This window comes from Mixophyes fleayi, chromosome 6 (genome assembly GCF_038048845.1).
Source record: "Mixophyes fleayi isolate aMixFle1 chromosome 6, aMixFle1.hap1, whole genome shotgun sequence".
Lineage (NCBI taxonomy): Eukaryota > Metazoa > Chordata > Amphibia > Anura > Limnodynastidae > Mixophyes > Mixophyes fleayi.
In genome coordinates, this window is record NC_134407.1 from 26,034,258 (window position 1) to 26,053,415 (window position 19,158).

The 19,158-nt window shown below is 41.5% G+C and overlaps 1 protein-coding gene across 1 annotated transcript; it reads left to right on the forward strand.

Annotated features, from left to right (window-relative positions):
* The first annotated feature begins 1,941 nt into the window (after positions 1-1,941).
* Positions 1,942-18,329, forward strand: OAT (ornithine aminotransferase). The gene is made up of 10 exons (XM_075216078.1): positions 1,942-2,048; positions 7,694-7,913; positions 9,157-9,381; positions 9,927-10,022; positions 11,942-12,069; positions 13,318-13,440; positions 13,520-13,648; positions 14,169-14,282; positions 14,397-14,541; positions 17,746-18,329. The coding sequence occupies exons 2-10, from the start codon at positions 7,715-7,717 to the stop codon at positions 17,904-17,906; spliced, it is 1,320 nt and encodes a 439-aa protein (XP_075072179.1). The 5' UTR covers positions 1,942-2,048; positions 7,694-7,714; the 3' UTR covers positions 17,907-18,329.
* The last annotated feature ends 829 nt before the right edge of the window (positions 18,330-19,158 follow it).

The following is a 19,158-nucleotide window of genomic DNA, read 5'->3' on the forward strand; positions in this document are numbered from 1 at the left end:
TGCATGGGTCAGAGGCAGTGAATGTAGTTTGATCCCATTATGGAGTAACTCTGCTTTCAGACTTCTCTTCCAGGAACCAATAAACAGCTTCCACTCGCTAGTATTGTGCTGAACACCAAACTCAAACATCAAACTGTAAACATCAGTACACACACACATTCTTGCCGAGCACTTACTGTGATATTTAATATATACTTAACATATCTCAAAAACCTTTACGTGATATAACATTTCTGAATATATTTGGATTCTACAAACAAAATTACATGGAAATTGATATATATCAGATGCAAAATGGCTGTTGAGTAGCCCCCCCCCCCCACACTCATTATGGAGCTATGCACACCAGCTACTGGTGCTCGTGGCAATTCATGGGCCATTTCTGCATGGGGGCTGGGGGGCTAGAGCTTCACCCCATGTGGTGTGACTATGCCCCAACATCCTGCCTTTTTTAAAAAATATTCACTACTATAAAGCAATGGCAGACACTGCTTGTTATAATCTGTGGCAGGCCAATGTTGGGAGGTATGCCTGTGAAACATCTGTTAGAACAGAATTGACTGGCAGCGAAGCATTGGAGGCTATCTGTACATTCTAGTGCTTTGTAATATGTATGCACTATAAAGGATCATCATCATCATCATTTATATAGCGCCATCAAATTCCGTAGCGCTTTACAATTGGGAACAAACATTAATAAGACAATACTGGGTAATACAAACAGACAGAGAGCTAAGAGAACCCTGCTCACAAGCTTACAATCTATAGAATATAATAATAATAATAATATATGTTAGGGGTCACAGACATTAGACCATCTCTTTTCTGTTAGTTTGGAGGATAATTGTTTACAATAACATGTATTTCTATTATTGCAGTCTTTAATTCCTTTCTGAATTGATAAGTTGCCTTCAAAGCAAAAAAAAAAAGTAAAAAAATCAGCATGACATGTTGTATCATGCAATCTCATCTGCCTCACAGCCTCACTGAAGAAAACAGAAATGTGTATATAAGCTTGTATGTACAGATCTGGTACACCACAGTCAGTGATGGACACACAGATGTATATATAGTATACAGAGGGCAGTATACAGTGCAGGGTAATGACTGGTAATAGACTGTATATAGGGCAGCAGGGTAATGACTGGTAATAGACTGTATATAGGGGCAGCAGGGTAATGACTGGTAATAGACTGTATATAGGGGCAGCAGGGTAATGACTGGTAATAGACTGTATACCGGGCAGCAGGGTAATGACTGGTAATAGACTGTATACCGGGCAGCAGGGTAATGACTGGTAATAGACTGTATATAGGGGGAGCAGGGTAATGACTGGTAATAGACTGTACAGGGCAACAGGGTAATGACTGGTAATAGACTGTATATAGGGGGAGCAGGGTAATGACTGGTAATAGACTGTATATAGGGGAGCAGGGTAATGACTGGTAATAGACTGTATATAGGGGGAGCAGGGTAATGACTGGTAATAGACTGTATATAGGGGAGCAGGGTAATGACTGGTAATAGACTGTATATAGGGGAGCAGGGTAATGACTGGTAATAGACTGTATATAGGGGGAGCAGGGTAATGACTGGTAATAGACTGTACAGGGCAACAGGGTAATGACTGGTAATAGACTGTATATAGGGGGAGCAGGGTAATGACTGGTAATAGACTGTATATAGGGGGAGCAGGGTAATGACCGGTAATAGACTGTATATAGGGGGAGCAGGGTAATGACTGGTAATAGACTGTATATAGGGGGAGCAGGGTAATGACTGCTGGTAATAGACTGACGGGCTCAGCGCATTCTACAGCGGCCCCGCCCACTTTCCCTTATGTCAGACACGAGGGCCGGAGAAGGGAGATGGCTTGAGCTAGGCAGGTAATTGGCTAGGTGGTAAGCGGGGCGACCAATCAGCCACCACCTCGGGTAACACGTCACGCTCCGTCTGGTCAGGGATATAAGGCCAGAAGGGGGCGCGGTCTCGGTCTCAGCTAAGGGATTGCCGCAGGTGTGTGGTTCATTGCCGGGTCCGCAGTGCAGGTAATCCGGGCATCTGAGAGCGGCTCTGATGCTGCTGACTCGTTGTATTAATGGCGGGGGAGGGTGTTAGCCTGGGCCTCCTATCATGGCATTGTATTACTGCCTTATCGCCGAGCCTCATGTCGCTGTAATGTCAGAGGAGCTGTCAATCATCTGCCCGGTGCAGACATCCGTCAGCTCTCATCAGTCTGATGTCTTATTAGTGTACGTGACCCCCTTTATCTCCATGCATTATGGAGCTGCCCCTCCCAGCATGCCCTGCTGGCTCCTTGTCAGCATCTGTGGACTCAGCAGCTATGGTCCATGAAAGTCTATGTGCTGAGCAAGTCTAATGCAAAACTGCATTGGGTTACAGGAAGGTTGTGGCTCTGCTGCTATTGTGGGACTACAAGTAGGAGCATGCCCTCCTGATTCCCCCAAATGTTTGGACCACTGCAGTGTCATTATCCATCTAATGGATGCAGGCTTTTACAGCAAAATTGCAAGAAGTCATTTGAAGTTTGCTCTAATGGAGCTTAAAGTAACAGTGTTTTTCACCCTCAAGTTGGTTTGTTGGTGCTCTGGGCTTGTTGAGCTACAAGGTTGGCTTAGATTGTAAGGAGGGATGTCCCATGTGTTGTGTATGTCCTAGACAGCTAAAATATAAATGTAACTTTAACTAAACTTTCTTTATGAAGATAAAAAGATATTTACTATTAAGGTGATGACTAAATATTTGCTCTTTAGACTTGTACTTCTTGTATAAATACGCTTGTTAACTTGCAGAATGAATGAGGGGAGCACTCCAGACAGTAATGTGTTACTGTCAGCAGTGCATCAGCTGTATATTGCAATTGTAGACAAAATAGCTATTGAGGGCTGGCTGGTATGTATTTGCCCCCTTGGCCTGTCTCATAGTGGGCTACCTTGTGCTCGGGCCTGTGGTCGTTTTTTTTTTTTGTTTTTTTTTTTGCTCTTTTAAAATGTTGCTGAGTTGTGTCTTGTGTGACCCCCCCCCCCCGCCCACCCCCCCCCCCCCCCCCCCCTCATGGGCTAAAATATTCTATTAGAGGCTGACCATGGAGACCTGAGGAAATATCCACTGTTTGTTGTAGAATCAGAAAACCAGCACTAATTTATTCTTTTATTCTAAAATGGTATATGTGGAAGTGTAATTTTCCTCTTATAGCTTGGTTAAACATACTCTGAATAGTTTACTGAGGGAAAGGTTTTGGGTGCTTGATATGTTGAGGTGTTGTTTAGACTATTTAAAACTGGCCACAATATTTTCAGAATACTTCTGCAAAATCTTCTCAATATGCAACTAAGCACACAGATTACAAATCACTTTGAAACTGATCTATTTTGTGCAATTGTCTTTCAATATGATCAGAGGTGAAGATGTTTTCATCTACATATTGTCTTGGATTGTCAACAACACATGTGACTTCTACAATTTCCGAAATTATTAAGGGGTCTGTTTGTGAGCAAACTTAAATTGCTCATGTTAATTTTAATTTCTAATCTGCAATAAGAAATGAATTAACGTGGCACTTTATTAAAATTGATTAGCTGGGACGGTGGCTCAGATAGTGAACAGTATATAGTAAAGTGAGATTGGGAGAGCATGAAGCCTACAAAGGAGGGATCTGAAAATCCCTCTCCTGCAATGCTCTCCCCGTAGGTTATAATGACTAATGCCATGATGTGTTCGTTACTGAAATAAAGGTCCTAATTTCGGAGCTTTTTTTTTTTTTTTTTTTTTTTTTTTTTTTTTTTTTTTTTTAATTGACTGTTGTATGGTAATGTTTAACATCTACGTATTTATGCCTTGTAAAAATGGGTCTTATTTCTCTAACACATAAACACGTTTTGCTAGTGGGAAACTTCTGTGAGGCTGTCTGCTAGTAAACCTTTGCTCAAACAAAACTGTTCAAAATCTTTAATCCTTTGGTACTACAAGTAACAGGGGAGGGCTGGCAAATGTTAGCCCGAGGGGGCAAAACTTGACGCAGCAGCCTATTGGGAACATTTTAAAGGAAAAAAAGCAGGTGACCTGGCCAAAGGTGGCCCACTTCTGGACAGACCCAGAGGGCAAATGCCCCCTGGCCCCCTAGCCCAGCATGTCCCGGACAAGTAGTGTATATTGTACTCTTTAGTAGACTGTGACTCCCTTTGTCTCTAAATTGACAGATGCAATGTTTTAAGGTTATCTAATGCTAAGGTTCTCTGTATAATCATACACGGTGCCATGTAATCTACAGACAGGAAAGTGTTACTGTTATTAGTAATAAAATGGTTAATTAACGGTCTAGACAGTGTTGGTGCTGGCAGTTCTGGACGTGGAATAAGTGGATGGAGGTGTAATATTTATGTAATTCCCAACAGATGAATCTGTGTGAGCTGTCTGGCCTCTGGGGATAAATTAATGGAAATTAAATGCAGTTTAACTTTTTCAGGTGCAGCTCTCAAACTCTAACCTGTTTTGTGGTGGTTTTTCAACTTCTTCTACCGCTTACTCATTGCTTGTGCATAGTGCGTGGCAAACGTGGCACTAGCATAGTTTGGCTAGAATACCACTTCGAGAACCTTGGCAAGCAGTCATTGAACTGCAGAAGGTTATTTTCCATTTGGTAACTTCAGGGTAACCTGGTGTTAGCTGGGTGTGTGGATTCCTCTGTCTCCACTGGCTGTGGTCTAGAGGAGTGTGCGTTACAGAGGCCAATTATTAGTCAGCCAGCAGCTGCACACGTAGGCATCTCTACTGTCTCAGATGTTTCCTCACTGTTGCTGTTGCAATACAAACTGTAACTACGTCAGCATGAGCAAAGCAGACTGAATGGTTTTAAAAGATCAACACTATCTTTTCTCTTTAGTTGTTTTGATAGAAAGTGATATAAAATAAAAAGCAACATTAATGAACAGGACTCCTGGCCTGGAGGGGGGTGGAATAGAATTGGAAAAGTGGGTGTTTTATGTTGCAGTGGCTATTATTTTATGTGCAATCCTAGGATATAGATTGGTTATTAGGGGGCTTGTTAGTATCTTTAGTTATTTCAGTATCCCAGTGTCCCAGCTGATGATTGGTATAACATTGTGTAGCCAGACGTGACAGTTTACAATCACTTATTCTTGCATAAAAGAATTTCCCCAAGTTGACACCAGTGTGCAGAGCCATACATAAAATTTTAGCACCTGGGATGAGAAATAAAAATGCTGCTCTTAGCCCTCAATTTTGACTAAATTAACCTAAAATATTCATAAACTGCGCCCCTTCCCCCCCCCCCCACCCTTCAGCGTTGCACCCTTATCGCACAGCCCTAGTTACACCCCTGCAAGTGTGGGGCAATCTTTATTTATTTTATTTTTTTTCCAGGGTGTTGATTGAATAATCCGTTGAGAAGAGTGGATTTTGGGTTGGTGGAAAAACACAAATGGGGAGAGGGGCTGAGATGGAGGGAAGCTGTATATGTTCCTTGGGCAGATGTGATATACTACACCTGGCTCCTAGGGCATACTTGCCTACTCCCCCAGAATGTCTGGGAGACACCCAGAATTTGGAGAGACCCCCCCTGACTCCTGGGCAGGGCTGGCAAATTTTAGCCTGAGAGGGGGGGTGGGGCAAGACTTGAGTCGGCAGCCTATTAGGAACATTTGAAAGGAAAAAAAATGCAGATGACCCAGCCCAAGGTAGCGCACAATGAAACTGGCCTGGGGGGGCAGATGCCGCCCAGCCTGCCTTGCTCCCGGGAGCTTAGACAGAGCTCCCTGACTTGCGTAGAGGACCTTGAGTGCAGTCTGCACATGCGCGTCACAGCTAGGCGCGTGCCGGTAATTCATGACCGCTGCCAGAAGAATATTGTGCCCATCATGGAACCGGACATCTGGAGTTATACATTGGGAAAGTTCCCTTGGTGTGTGATGACAAACAAGGGATGAAGTGCTAAGTAAGGGGGGATCGCTGTGCAAAATGGGGGAGGGATATACAAGTAAATGAGCGTATCTGTGCCAGAGGGTAGTCTTTGCAAATGGAGTGGGGAGCTGGGGGTTTGTTCAGGAGGAATTTGTGAGCAAAGGGGATATTGCTGCAAAATAGAAAAGAAACGTTGGATTAAAAATGACAGCGTGCAGGTACTTGGATGGCAGGAGGCGTTAGTATGATTATTATATAACTAAAATGCCCTTCTGTGGAGCAGAACACACCCTCAGGACATGGTTTTTCAACAGTATGACTTGAAGGAGATCTACAACAAGTCTTTCACAAGGCTTCCTACATTCTTGAAATACTCTTGTAGGAATGTCACTTGGTGAAACGTAAACCTGTTTCTTAAAGTATTGTTGGATAGATTTATCAAACCTCTGAAAAGGAAAAGGGGAGGTGTTGCCCATAGCAACCAATCACAATCTACATGTCGTCTTCTAGAATGTACTAGATAAATGCTAGCTAGAATCTGATTGGTTGCTATGGGCAACACCTCTTTTCAGAATGTTTGATAAATCTACCCCTTTGTATGGTCTTGCACATGTGTCTGCGATTGGGTCCATTTAGTAAATTGGCTGTTCCAGTTCTCTACAAACGGTTTACTCTAAGACTTTGGAAAACAGTGATTTTTAAAACCTTTGACACTGTAGGGGAATGTTCCTGTAACCTTTTTACTTTGTGATGAAGTTCTTGGAAATTTTTTAATTTGTGTTTAAATGACACTTGATATAGGGAAGTTAATTATGTAAACATAAGTGACCTTCTGTACACTAGTATGGAGGTTCCAGGGCTGGGGAATTTGCACCAATGAGACATCACCTAGCTGAGATAAGGATATCGGTCTGATACGCCACCCTGCTATCGGTGAGATATTTGCTACTCATTGTATTTCTAAATTCTTCTACTAAATTGGTGTTTCCCAACTCTGATCCTCCTTTCTCCCCATATTCCCCAGAAATTAAAGATTTTAGGCTTATCTGATAAGGCATGGATATCTTTAAAATCTTTATTCGATTAGCGGTGCTTGAGCACTGGAGGGGGGTGGGGTAATTACAGACAACTTTTTATCTTAAGTTGTCCGTCTTCCCATTGCTTTGACTGCTGTCTCTGAATTTTATTTTGGTTTGTGGTAAATTAGTTTTGGCTTGTAACTGTAAAGATTGCAAAACTTGTGATCATTTAAAATAAATTCATATCTTTTACCATAAGCTATTCTAAGACGGAGTTCACATAATGCAGGAGATATTAAGGGTGCGGAGTACATCTGGAACAGCCGGTGACACCCCGTGGGTGTGCAGGGAAATTAGCAGAGATCCCTTGCTGTAATAAGTGGTAATGTGCACAGACTGACATCCGTGATGCAGATCTTCATTACGTGTCCTTGTATCCTAAACTCCAATAACCCAAGCCTGCAATACCAGCGGCTGTTGTGTAACACTACAGTTACTAAACCTGATCAACTTTGCTAAAAACTGTCAGCCAAAATGATTGACCCAGCAAAGTTTACTTAATCTTGTGTGTGTTTTCACGGTCATTATTGTGCACGACTGGAAGTGAGCTATCTGGAACTGGAAAACTGCCTAATGTTCCAGGGTTATTGCTGTGGGTATGTGTTGGATTTAAACTTACAAATCCATATGTGATGTCTTTGTAGTTCTAAACAGAATCTTTTTTATTTTTACAGCATCTTCTCAACCTTTCAAGAATGTTTTCCAAAATTATCCAGAGACGCACCCTGGGTGCGCTGTGCAGTAACCTCAAGGCTTCAATGAGCTCAGCGGGACCGGCTGCCACAGCAAAGCCAGATGAAGAAGTGTTGACATCAGAATATGTGTTTGAGAGAGAAGCGAGATATGGGGCACATAACTACCACCCTCTCCCCGTGGCCCTTGAAAGAGGGAAAGGTTTGTTACATTAAGTCCAGCAGACTGAGTGTATGAGAGAGCAACAAGATTCATGTTCATCAGCAATTTATGTATCCTTCCAAATGCCTCCTGCAGGCTGGTTTAGGGATTAGGTCATTACACTATACAATCTCATCACACAATACACAATATAGGGGGAGGGTGATTCTTAACCTTGATATAGCACTAACATAGTGACTTAATTTATCTGTCCCCATCCCAGCACATCTTGCTTTAAATGCCCTGCTCTGAATAATGGTATCCTCAGTCCATGAAATATTTGGTGCATTTGAGTAAGCAATAGTAATCCCACTAGAAGTATAAGGATCTGAAACTGCCAAGTGTCCTTTGTTGATAGACTATAGTCTATTAACTATCTAGGATGAAAATGTGTTTTGTTTTGCTTTTTTCAAAGTTTATTTATCTGCTTTTATAAAAGTCATTCTCTAATGCATCCAGACAGAATAATTTTACAACCGTGCAGAATCACTTATATGTAGCTTAAGTAGACACCTTCACATAAACTTGGTGACCTCCTTGTATGATATACTGGTCAGCCAAGTGCTCCTCCTTATTCAGGCAATGAGGACTGTTGAAGGGTTAATTGTGTTCCACGTTGGCCTGCAGGCTGGAGGGCATACTTACTTACTGTCTGTCAGAGGTATCCCCATCACTGTATACTACATAAGTGATACCATGCACTCTGCCACGTACCAATTTTGGGCCTGACCTGCCAAGATCAGGGTTATTGGGTATGGAATCATACTGCCATCCCTGTGCCTCCAGGTAAAGCTTATATTGAGTTGTCAAATTAATTTTTAACACCCTAACATACCATTGTGACATTTGTAGAGACCAGGACAACCACAACTCTGCAGAAAAGGTGCAGTCAATAACTTTATGTAGTTTTGACTGCATGCAGTTCTCTCCATTGCAGTAACGTGTGCTAGTGGTTCTAACTCTGGTGAGACTGATTTTTGCAACATGTCAAACATAGAATGCTTTTAAGGAAGTGATGTCTGTTTGAAGGGGATGCAGTGTTCAGTTACTTTCTGGCACTTACGGTGACTTGGTGGAGAGACTCCAACCCATAAACTTGTTTCTAAATTATAACATGAATGTGTTCTATAAGATGTTAGAAGCATGACGTCTGCATCTCTTTACTTGGAGGGTAAAGAACTGTGATTATGTATTTGGAGCCCTGCTGTATTACATTACATACCTGTGTTTACCTTTCCTCAAGGTGTCTACGTGTGGGATGTGGAAGGCAGGAGATACTTTGATTTCCTGAGTGCTTACAGTGCTGTGAACCAGGGACACTGTCACCCCAAGATCGTCAGTGCTTTGAAGTCTCAGGCCGACAAGCTGACCCTTACTTCCAGGGCTTTCTACAATGACGTACTTGGGGAGTATGAGGAGTATGTAACAAAGCTGTTCAACTACAACAAAGTTCTGCCCATGAACACAGGTAAGAGTTGCAGACTACAGTACTCTAGCACCCGGCTCCAGTACTCTAGCACCCGGCTCCAGTACTCTAGCACCCGGCTCCAGTACAGTGTTGGTGTTAGGAGGACCAGCAGTGTAATTCCATGTGCTTCAACTGAATCATTTTAAAGTGGAAATAATTTGCAAACAGAAGCAGCTATTTTGTCTGAATCCATATTATTTGGACTACACCCTACCAATTCACTACTTGCCTCATTAAGGCATGAGGTACATTGTAAATGCCCTTAACAGACAAGTTTTGGGAAGTGATATCTGTCAGTGTAGCAAGTTTAGGCTGAACGCTGGGAAGTTCTGTACTGTGGTGTCTAAAACATTATTTAAACACTCAGTAAACTGGTATCTGATAGAAAAATCGTACAGTGCAATTACTGCTTTAATATTCTTTGTGTAGTGAGCAGCCTTGAAGATGAGACAGGGTCCAGATCCCCAAGTGTCAGATTGACTCTTCAGTGTCTGTTAAGTGTGGAGTATTGGTTTTACTCTAGTTTGTGTAACTTGTCTCTACAGGTGTTGAAGGTGGAGAGACTGCATGCAAGCTGGCCCGGAAGTGGGCCTACACTGTAAAGGGCATCCCCAAGTACAAGGCACAGATCATCTTTGCAGGTAAATTACACGTACTTCATTTGGCCACACATTACAAACACATCATTTAGTCAATTACATTGTTAATGAAAGTGATTGAGATCAATCCTGCATCACTGCAAATGTCTTTCTGCTGTCGGACCAGAATTGTAGTCAGTCACTTATTTGATTTACGATCTGATAAACGCTCGCCTCATTTGTATGTTGGTTACATGGAAGTATAAATGTTAGCAGGATCGCATGTGGGGCCAGCATGGGAAAATGTGTGGAATGTTTGAAGCTCAATGTAAACTTGTCTTATCTTATAAAGAGCCAACATAATACACAGAACTGTATATTAAGATTGTAAATCTAAAACTTCCAGACGTTCAAATGAAAGCTGTACTAAATGGGATGATTCTGCCTCAGGTGTACTAGAGGTTGATATTTATCATATGACTCAATAGTCACTAATCTGTGACTCTGAAGTTTAAGGGAGGAGCAGGACACATCCTATAAGCATCTGGTTCTACCAGATTCTTTACACTTTATATCCAATATACTGTTCTATGCAAGCTGGGGCAGCCCTAGTCAAAGGCCATTATATTTTTTTTCATTTTTGTAATGACTTCATGGTTGGGGTGTTGTCTTCCTGAAATAGCTAACTTTTTTTTTTCTTAGTCAGCAGCACTTTCTCCTAAAATGTCTGGATTATTGCAGTATTTTGCAAGTTTAAGATGTTAACCTGTGATATCATAGGAACAGTTTCCAGTCTTCTATGGCGGTAATTTGTGTAAACTCTGTGGGTCACTACTCTAGTGTCGGCTAAACCTTTCTGCAGTAATATTTGGTTTCCTCTGCATTTCTCAACAGTTTAAAAGCAATTGTATCATATTTCTCCAAGCTGGGAGCATTTAGATGTCTTTATAGCCTTCCCTGTTTTGTAATGGTCATGTTCAGTGGTCTGCTGCTTAGAGGAGCCCATGGGATGGGTGCTGAGTACGCACTACACCCTTGGGTCAGTGTGTTCAACTTCAATGGTCTTTACCTGGCTTCATGTAAAAAATTACAACTTTGAAGCCTATAAGTATTACATGACCAGGGGTGCGCTTGGTGCATACGACCATGTAAACTTCACTGTCATAAAGCAATAAAACACTGCACCCCCTATTCCTGCCGTATGTAGGGATGGGACTACGCATCTGTGGAACCTATAGCAACATGTTGTAATGGTCCTGGAGTACATGATGTGCTGCAGCTGACCAGCAAGGGTGAAAAAACAGCAGACATGGACCCTGTAGCAGTTGTACTTCCTGCTACTACACTGGTGTCAGATCTGACATAAGAGTTTAGCTTGGTTTTCCTATGTAAGCCATAACAAATGTAATGTATACAACCATAGGCAAACTGAGGGGGGGGGGTTCCTAGTGCCTGGAAACCCCCCTCCAAGCCTGGGGCACTGTATAATTGAGGTGGCTGGACCCTGCTCCCGCTTCACACTGCTCTGCTTGAAAAGGGAGAGCTGCATGCACCTAACAGTAGTGCACGCAGCATTGCCCATGTGTATTATAGGGATGGGAAGAGTTGGAGAGAAGCCAAGCACTGTCTATTATAGCCACACCCCCATGCATGCTGGTCACGCCCACTGGAGGTGTGGAAACCCCCCTTTACAAATCCTGCGTTTGCCCCTGAAGACGACCATAATGGAGTTTTGTAGACTGAGCCCACTATTAGTAGTAGGTTCTATTAGTGGTGGGCTGGCTACACTGGAAAGGATAAGTTGCCTTTACAATGTTTGGGGATATTTTCTAGTAGTGCCTGAGCTGGCCTATCAAGCATGTGGTAATGCCCAGTATAACTTCACTGACTGCCACAGATATCAGGATACCAGCACTGTTTAATCTGTTGTCACAATTTGTACAGTCTTATACCTGACTCACCTGTCTGACCATTTTCTTTAGCTGGTAACTTCTGGGGACGGACCATGTCTGCTATATCCAGCTCCACAGACCCTTCCAGCTATGAGGGCTTCGGACCATTTATGCCAGGATTTAAAATAATTCCCTATAACGACCTCCCTGCTCTAGAGGTAAGCTGTCTGCATCCAGATGTTTCCTGTGTGTTCTGAAGGAAATATGATTGTGGGCACATTGTTACTGTTGGTTGTGAAACCGTGTTACGTGCTGCCTTGTTTTGTTTAACAAATGGTAAGATTTACTTCCAAAATGTATTTTGTGCCAAGGAAAACATTCTCCGTTGATAACTGCTCATCTTAACTTCAAAACACTGAATATTTCTGGTACCCTAGTGACAATAGATCAAAGGGTCAGTGACTTCTTATTCCCACAAAGACCATCAAATTCTAATATTTGTGTCCAAATTTAAAGTAGTGGGAATTGGATAACTATTGCAGTTTGTCACTTCCTGGCTTCCTACTAAAAAAAAATTAATTGGTGAAACCGATTGGGTCTGACAGACCGTTTCATTTAAATGTATTGGCAGCTACTTTCCTGACTCTTGACCAGTCTCATTTACAAGATGTTGTAAAGAGAAACACGTCTCTTCTATAAAGAAAGTGATGTCTTGTGTCAGTTTGACACTTTATGATCACACTGCGCCAAAATTGTGTTTGTCTTCAGACCACTAAAGATTGAGGTGACAATCTGTCACGACCATCCCCATGTGTATCCAATTGCCAGGTTGTGCTAACCGTAGAACTGCCTGATCGGCCACCTCCAGAAGTTTGGCTATGTGGCCACCCACATGAGTGACCAAATTGTACAGAGATCCGGGTGTTCAGCAGTCAGCCCAAAACATCCTGATCTTGTCATTTAAAGCAGACCTATGTTGGCTATACTTTAAGTTGCAGTGGACAAATGTAACACTTGGTCCTCTACAGAGTGGTCTGGCTAATGTAAAACTAAAGAAAAACATGATGTTCGGTTGTTAGTTAATATCTAGGGAAAAAAAACCTTTGTCCTTATGTACTTTGTACATTAAAATAACATGCCATGGCTCTACCTGGATGATGAAATGTACATACATCTAGTAGCAAGGCTGGAATTTGCAAAACATGTTTTCAAGGATTTCCTGTTTATGGAAGGGTCACAACTTCAACTGCTGACCTCGGCTCGTGTAGCGAGTTACACCACCGTAACTGGGTGCAAATCATTTGTTTCATGACACATCAGCTTGTGATAAACCTTAAGAGCTGTGAACAATCAGCCCAGCAATGCTCTTCCTGTGAGTCCGTTTTGTATCCTGCACATAACTGGTAAATGAGCAATGTAATAGAATGACAGTCTTCTTACTTCAGCTGTCATGTTTTTCTCATTAGCGCTCCCTGCAAGACCCCAATGTGGCTGCATTTATGGTTGAACCGATTCAGGGTGAGGCTGGTGTCATTGTCCCCGATGAAGGTTACCTGACTGAAGTGAAGCGGCTGTGTTCTGCATACAATGTAGGTGGACTTTACTTTATATACATGAGGAACTGTCTATATACACCACAGAATGCAACTACGAAGCTCCTCTCTGCAGGTGCTGTTCATTGCCGATGAGGTGCAGACTGGATTGGCCAGGACTGGGAAGATGCTTGCAGTAGATCACGAGAACGTTCATCCAGATATCGTGGTGCTAGGAAAAGCCCTTTCAGGAGGGGTGTACCCTGTGAGTATATGTGGATTATATGGTTTATGTAAGGAAATTACAGAATAGACCACATTTTGGGGGCATAGAAGTAACCTGTAATATCTAGCGTAGAGGAATCCTGAAGTAACTGCCCAAAAGTAATGTTCTAATTCACAGTAGTATAAACATGGTGCTTAATTGGATCATCAGTTTATAGAACATATTTGGGAACCAGACAAAATTATATCTGCCTTTCACTTGCTTCATAAAGTCTTGTATGTACTTACTGACAATACCTTTTAAAGTAGAATTGTGATCACTAGTTCAATTGTGAAGCGGTCTCCCCACAAACAAAGTGTAACAGATAATAGACCAGCAGTCTTTCTGGATCCATATATACATAGTCTGACGATCTAAACCCTAACCAGCCATTTGGATAGGGACATATCTGTAAGGTTAAACCTGGGGCAATACAGAGTGTTACAATTCATGGAGATGCGCCCCCTGGATATGAAGAGGTCTTTGTTTTGCTTTCTAACAATGTTCACTATTTGCTTAGGTCTCTGCTGTTCTTTGTGATGATGAAGTGATGCTCACAATCAAGCCAGGAGAACATGGCTCCACGTATGGTGGCAATCCTCTGGCCTGCCGTGTAGCTATAGCCTCTTTAGAGGTAAGGTCTCACTTGGTGCTCTCGTCACTATACAATCCTTATCAAATAGAGCAGGTGTGTACATAGAGACCTGTGGACTACAAGTAATCGGTCAATGGGCTTTATTGTTTACAGGTGATTGAAGAGGAGAATTTGGCAGAGAACGCCAGAGTGATGGGTGAACTGTTGAGAACAGAGCTCACGAATAATTCCCCAGAAATAGTTACTAATGTTAGAGGGAAAGGATTACTGAACGCCATTGTCATTAAACAAACCCAAGGTAAGCTGTTTCAGGACTACAAAGTGATAACTTGTACATTGTTTACACCAATCTACATTAGACTGTTCATGATGCCTATAAAGTGACTAAGTGAAAGCTGGACTTTAAGGCTTTGTTGACCCCCATTGGCTATAATTGCTGTATAAATAGCTAGACATTCTTGTGTCCTGGGCAAAACAACATCTGCATCTCTTACCCCCTACATATCTTGATGGGATACCTCTCAGCAGCAACGCACTGTTGGAGGGAATGTGCTTAGGCCTTTACAAGAACATCTCCTTTCTCCAACTCTGTGCTGCGCTCTCCTACCTGTTCTTGTTGCTCCTGGTGTCTTAAGCTCAGTTGTTGCGTGACCTAGGACCTGGAATGTTGGGGCCCTGTTTGGAATAGTTACTATTCACCTCCTGGAAAGCTGAGTAGATAGTGAACAATCTAGGCTTCAAACCCTCCCCAACCAGCTGGACACTAATCAGTAGCTTATTTAATAAACAGGCCTCCTTCCACCCAATCAGCCCCAGAATTGAATTAATGGCATTAATTTAAGAAATATGCCTATTTCCCTCATATAGTAAATTAAAATTGCACACATTTCATAATTAGGCCACTTCCTCCTAACCAGCCTGACACTAAGAAATTCACATTTAATAAATGGACAGACTTCATCCCCCACCAGCAGACATTCAATAAATGGCATTCCCATGTAATACAAAGGTCTATTTCCCCCATCAATCCCTTGCTTGTGTGCTGGCTCCACTCTGCTCCTGATTACCGATGGCATCCTGACGTGCTCTTTGCATGTCTGCGACTCTCCAGAGAGCCGGCACCTTACTCAATGAGTCGGCTGTCGCTGGCCAAGTGCTGCACCTCATTAATGTTTACCTGGGGAGTTGATTCAACACAGAGGAGGCAGACATTGCGCCCCCTCATCCTTACACATTACAGCCCTAGTTTTTTTTGCAGCCATCCAGAAAATGGCTGTAATAAAACATGGGTGTAGACAGATGGACTCATTCCTTCTAGCATTTATCTGTCAAACATTACCTGCTGCCTGTCCTGAATGCAAATTAAAAATAGAAGACAAAATCTGTGGCATATCCAATGCTTGTATTGGATATAAGTGTAGTCTCATCGCCTTCACATTCATCAGTATTAAGCTATAGGCAGCTCTCATTCATGAAACCAAGGCTTAAATTAAAGTGTCTTGGGTATAACTTTATAGTTCTTGATCAGTGCTCAAATTCAACTGAAAAGAACTTGCCGGCAGCATGCAGACATAACTTGGTGCTGCAGTGTCTGCTGAAACCCTGCACTGCCACTTTAAAACCACGTTAAAATAGGCAAAATATCCCCACTCTGGAGTGCGGCTGATGCTGCATCTGGCTGGTAACAGCTGGGGACAAAGCAGGTTCTGGGGAGTCGTCTGATCACTGGCAGCCTGATCACAGCAGTGGTTCAAGTGATCACTCTATACAAAGAGAATCCTGTAATGTCACAAGTGTTCCCCCATCAGAAATTTGTCCCTGGGTAATGCAGACCTGTCTCAGATCTCCTGCCTGTTGGGTCTACTAGGTTCTTAACTGAATCAAATAGAAGACATTCTAGATCCAGTGAACCCTTTAACTACTTCCCCATGATAACCATTAGTAACATGGGAAACATCATGTGCACTTTATGAAACTTCCTTGATTGCTTTTTAAATAAAATTGCATCCACCCTATTTATCTTGTGTACACAAAAGCAAGCAAACGGCAGTCGCCACAAGTCACCAGATCATACTTTACTACTGTGTTTAAATAGGGGACATCAATAATGGATTAAAAACTAACCTCCCTCACGGGATAAACTCCGGCGCTAGTAGTAAGGATAGATTGTTACTTCTATTAAAACTTGCACTTGTAGACAATGTATTGCATATACCTGGTATTACTGCTGCTAATTCTGGGCCTGTTGTAAGTCCCAAATTCGGGAAAACTTTCAAAACACAGAAGAATAGCGCTGTGATGATTCTAATACCTATATGGCAGAAATTTGTGTCCCAAGATTGAAAATCGAGAAGGATTGGTCTCTAATAAACATACAATTTTAATAAGGACACAAGTAAAAAAAATACAGCATAAGAACAAAAGACAAACTGATGCTGTCAACATACACAGTTCTCAATAACAATATATATCACTGATACCACAAATATAATTGTAAACACTGGCTTCTGAAGTTAATTTCCAGCACTGTGAAAGTCCAAAATATTACAAATATATAGTTCCTTTTCAAGAACATTAAGATCACAAGAAAGAATTAAAGTATTAATGGCACTTTCACATGCTAAGGACTCTCCTACAGGAGATGCCTTGACGTTGGCAGACCTATTTTGTGGGAACACTCTACTGAACTGTGGGAGGTAATGATCTTCTCAAGACATGTAAAGTCCCGGCTAGTAGTTGTTTCTTGCCCATTGTTATATAAATCCCTCTGAAGAGTTGAAGAAAGAGTACAAGTACGAGTAAGAAGCATATTTTTGTTTATATCTAGGAACCGGCTTTACCTTATCTTCCCTATGTGAGGGTGATTGGGACACAGTGAGACTAATATCTGTTTGACGGACTGTGTTGCTAAATAGGAATATCACAACACTTCCCTGTTTGTTTGAGTATGGGACCTACTATGAAGTACTAAATGTAGCTGATGTGGGGACATTGTTCTCCCTCATAGTACTATCAAAGGATTCCATAGGAAAGTTCAAAGGAAGCGTGATCTTAACATTCTTGAGAGAACTATATATTTAATATTTTGGACATTCACAGTGCTGGAAATTAACTTCAGTAGCCAGTGTCGTTTACAGTTATATTTGTGATATCGGTGAGATGGTTTTTATAGAGAATTGTGTACGACAGTCAACAGTTTTGTTCTCATGTTGTATGCTTTTGCATTTTTTGTTAAACTTGGATTTTTTTTTTTTATTGGAGTCCAATCCCTCTTCAATATTGGAACACTAACTTCTGTTATATTGGTATTAGAATCATCACAGCACTATTCTGTGTTTTGTAAATCAATAATGGATTATTTGGTTTAGCCTTCATGGAAGAGCAATGCATAAACTATATTTGTTGAAATGAGTTGACATTGGTTAGATCTGCTCACTTAATATTAAAGTCTACAAGATATTCCTGAATGTAGTTTTCAGCTGACACTGTTTTGCCTTTTCAGAATGTGACGCTTGGAAGGTCTGCCTCAGGCTCCGTGATAATGGACTTCTAGCAAAACCTACCCATGGCGATATCATTAGATTTGCTCCACCTCTAACAATCAGCGAGGAAGAGATGCAAGAGTGCGTTGAAATCATCCTCAAGACACTTCATTCTTTCTGAGTCTGAAGTCTTGTACCCATTCATGCAGCTTCCTCATGTTACTGATCCTTCATGGACTCGGAGTTTCTGGAATTGGTCCACAGGATGTAAAGTCTACTCTCATAACCAGCTAGGCAGTAAGCTGGCAGCAATCCCTGTGTTGTGATGTCAGTAGGGCTGGAAGGCTTTAGTGATGGCTAATGGACTAGTTTGCCCCAGTAAGGTCATACTCTGAAAGTTATTTGTGCTTGTATTTAGTGTTCAGTATGTGCTGTATGTATTGTAGTCATTAACGTAGATGTTATTTAATATTTGTTTCTAGAGATTTTCTGCTTTGTTTAAAAATTAATAAATGTAGCTTGTTGGTACCTTTTTGAATTGTCTGATTAAATTGTAAAGTGTTCTGTATTATAAAGGAATAAAATTTGAGGTTTGTTGGCAAAAGACTGGCACCATACTATGTCCGATGGGTAAGCTAAAGTGCCTTGTAAAGTCTTTTATTTTTCATAGAAACATAGAATTTGATGGCAGATGAGAACCACTTTGGCTAACTAGTCTGGCCACTTTTAACCTATGGTAACATCCAAATCTATTTAATTCTTCTACTTAAGGTTTATTCTTAAATATTCATATTCCCTGATTCTACAAATGTTTCCTGCATTTTACATCAGACTTCCCAGGTATAAGGATTTGTGCTTTACAGTAACCTTTGTTACTGTGAATTACTGACTTGGGTCATAATATACTATATATGGTTTTTGTTTTTTTTTTTGCTCCAGAAATTATCATGGTTTCTCTTATTGTGCAGATGTGTTCTGAAGTTTTGTTATAAAAAATCTGCTCCATAATGTAAAACTGTCATTCAATAGGATCAGTTAGTAAGGGATTTTTGGCTTACTCAAAGCTTGGACCATTAGTGATTAACCAGATTTCACACCAATTTAATTTTCAGTTTAAAATTAAACTTGTATAGACTTCAGGAACTTTAACAAATTGAAGTTTTTTGAGTACAGGAGAAATGTTTCTACCGACCATACTTCAGGTCGGCCATCCCACTTAATGACTCTATAGCCAGCTTTGGACAGCAAAAATAAGACTATCTTGCTCTACTTGCACAATAAACGTGAACACAGCTTCAGATTTTTCAAGTCCATGTATAGAAATTTGTACATATTGGTCAACTTTGTCTTGTATGTTAATAGTCCTTAAAGAAAATATGGACTCCTGTGAGATTTTGCTACTGCACAATATCGGACAAGAGGCCTACACATGG

Excerpts from the sequence above, each read along its gene's own strand:
- OAT (XM_075216078.1), top strand. The coding sequence starts at position 7,715 with ATGTTTTCCAAAATTATCCAGAGACGCACCCTGGGTGCGCTGTGCAGT. Across the intron at positions 14,283-14,396 it reads TAGCTATAGCCTCTTTAGAG|GTGATTGAAGAGGAGAATTT; the intron begins GTAAGGTCTCAC and ends TATTGTTTACAG. Across the intron at positions 14,542-17,745 it reads TGTCATTAAACAAACCCAAG|AATGTGACGCTTGGAAGGTC; the intron begins GTAAGCTGTTTC and ends TTGCCTTTTCAG.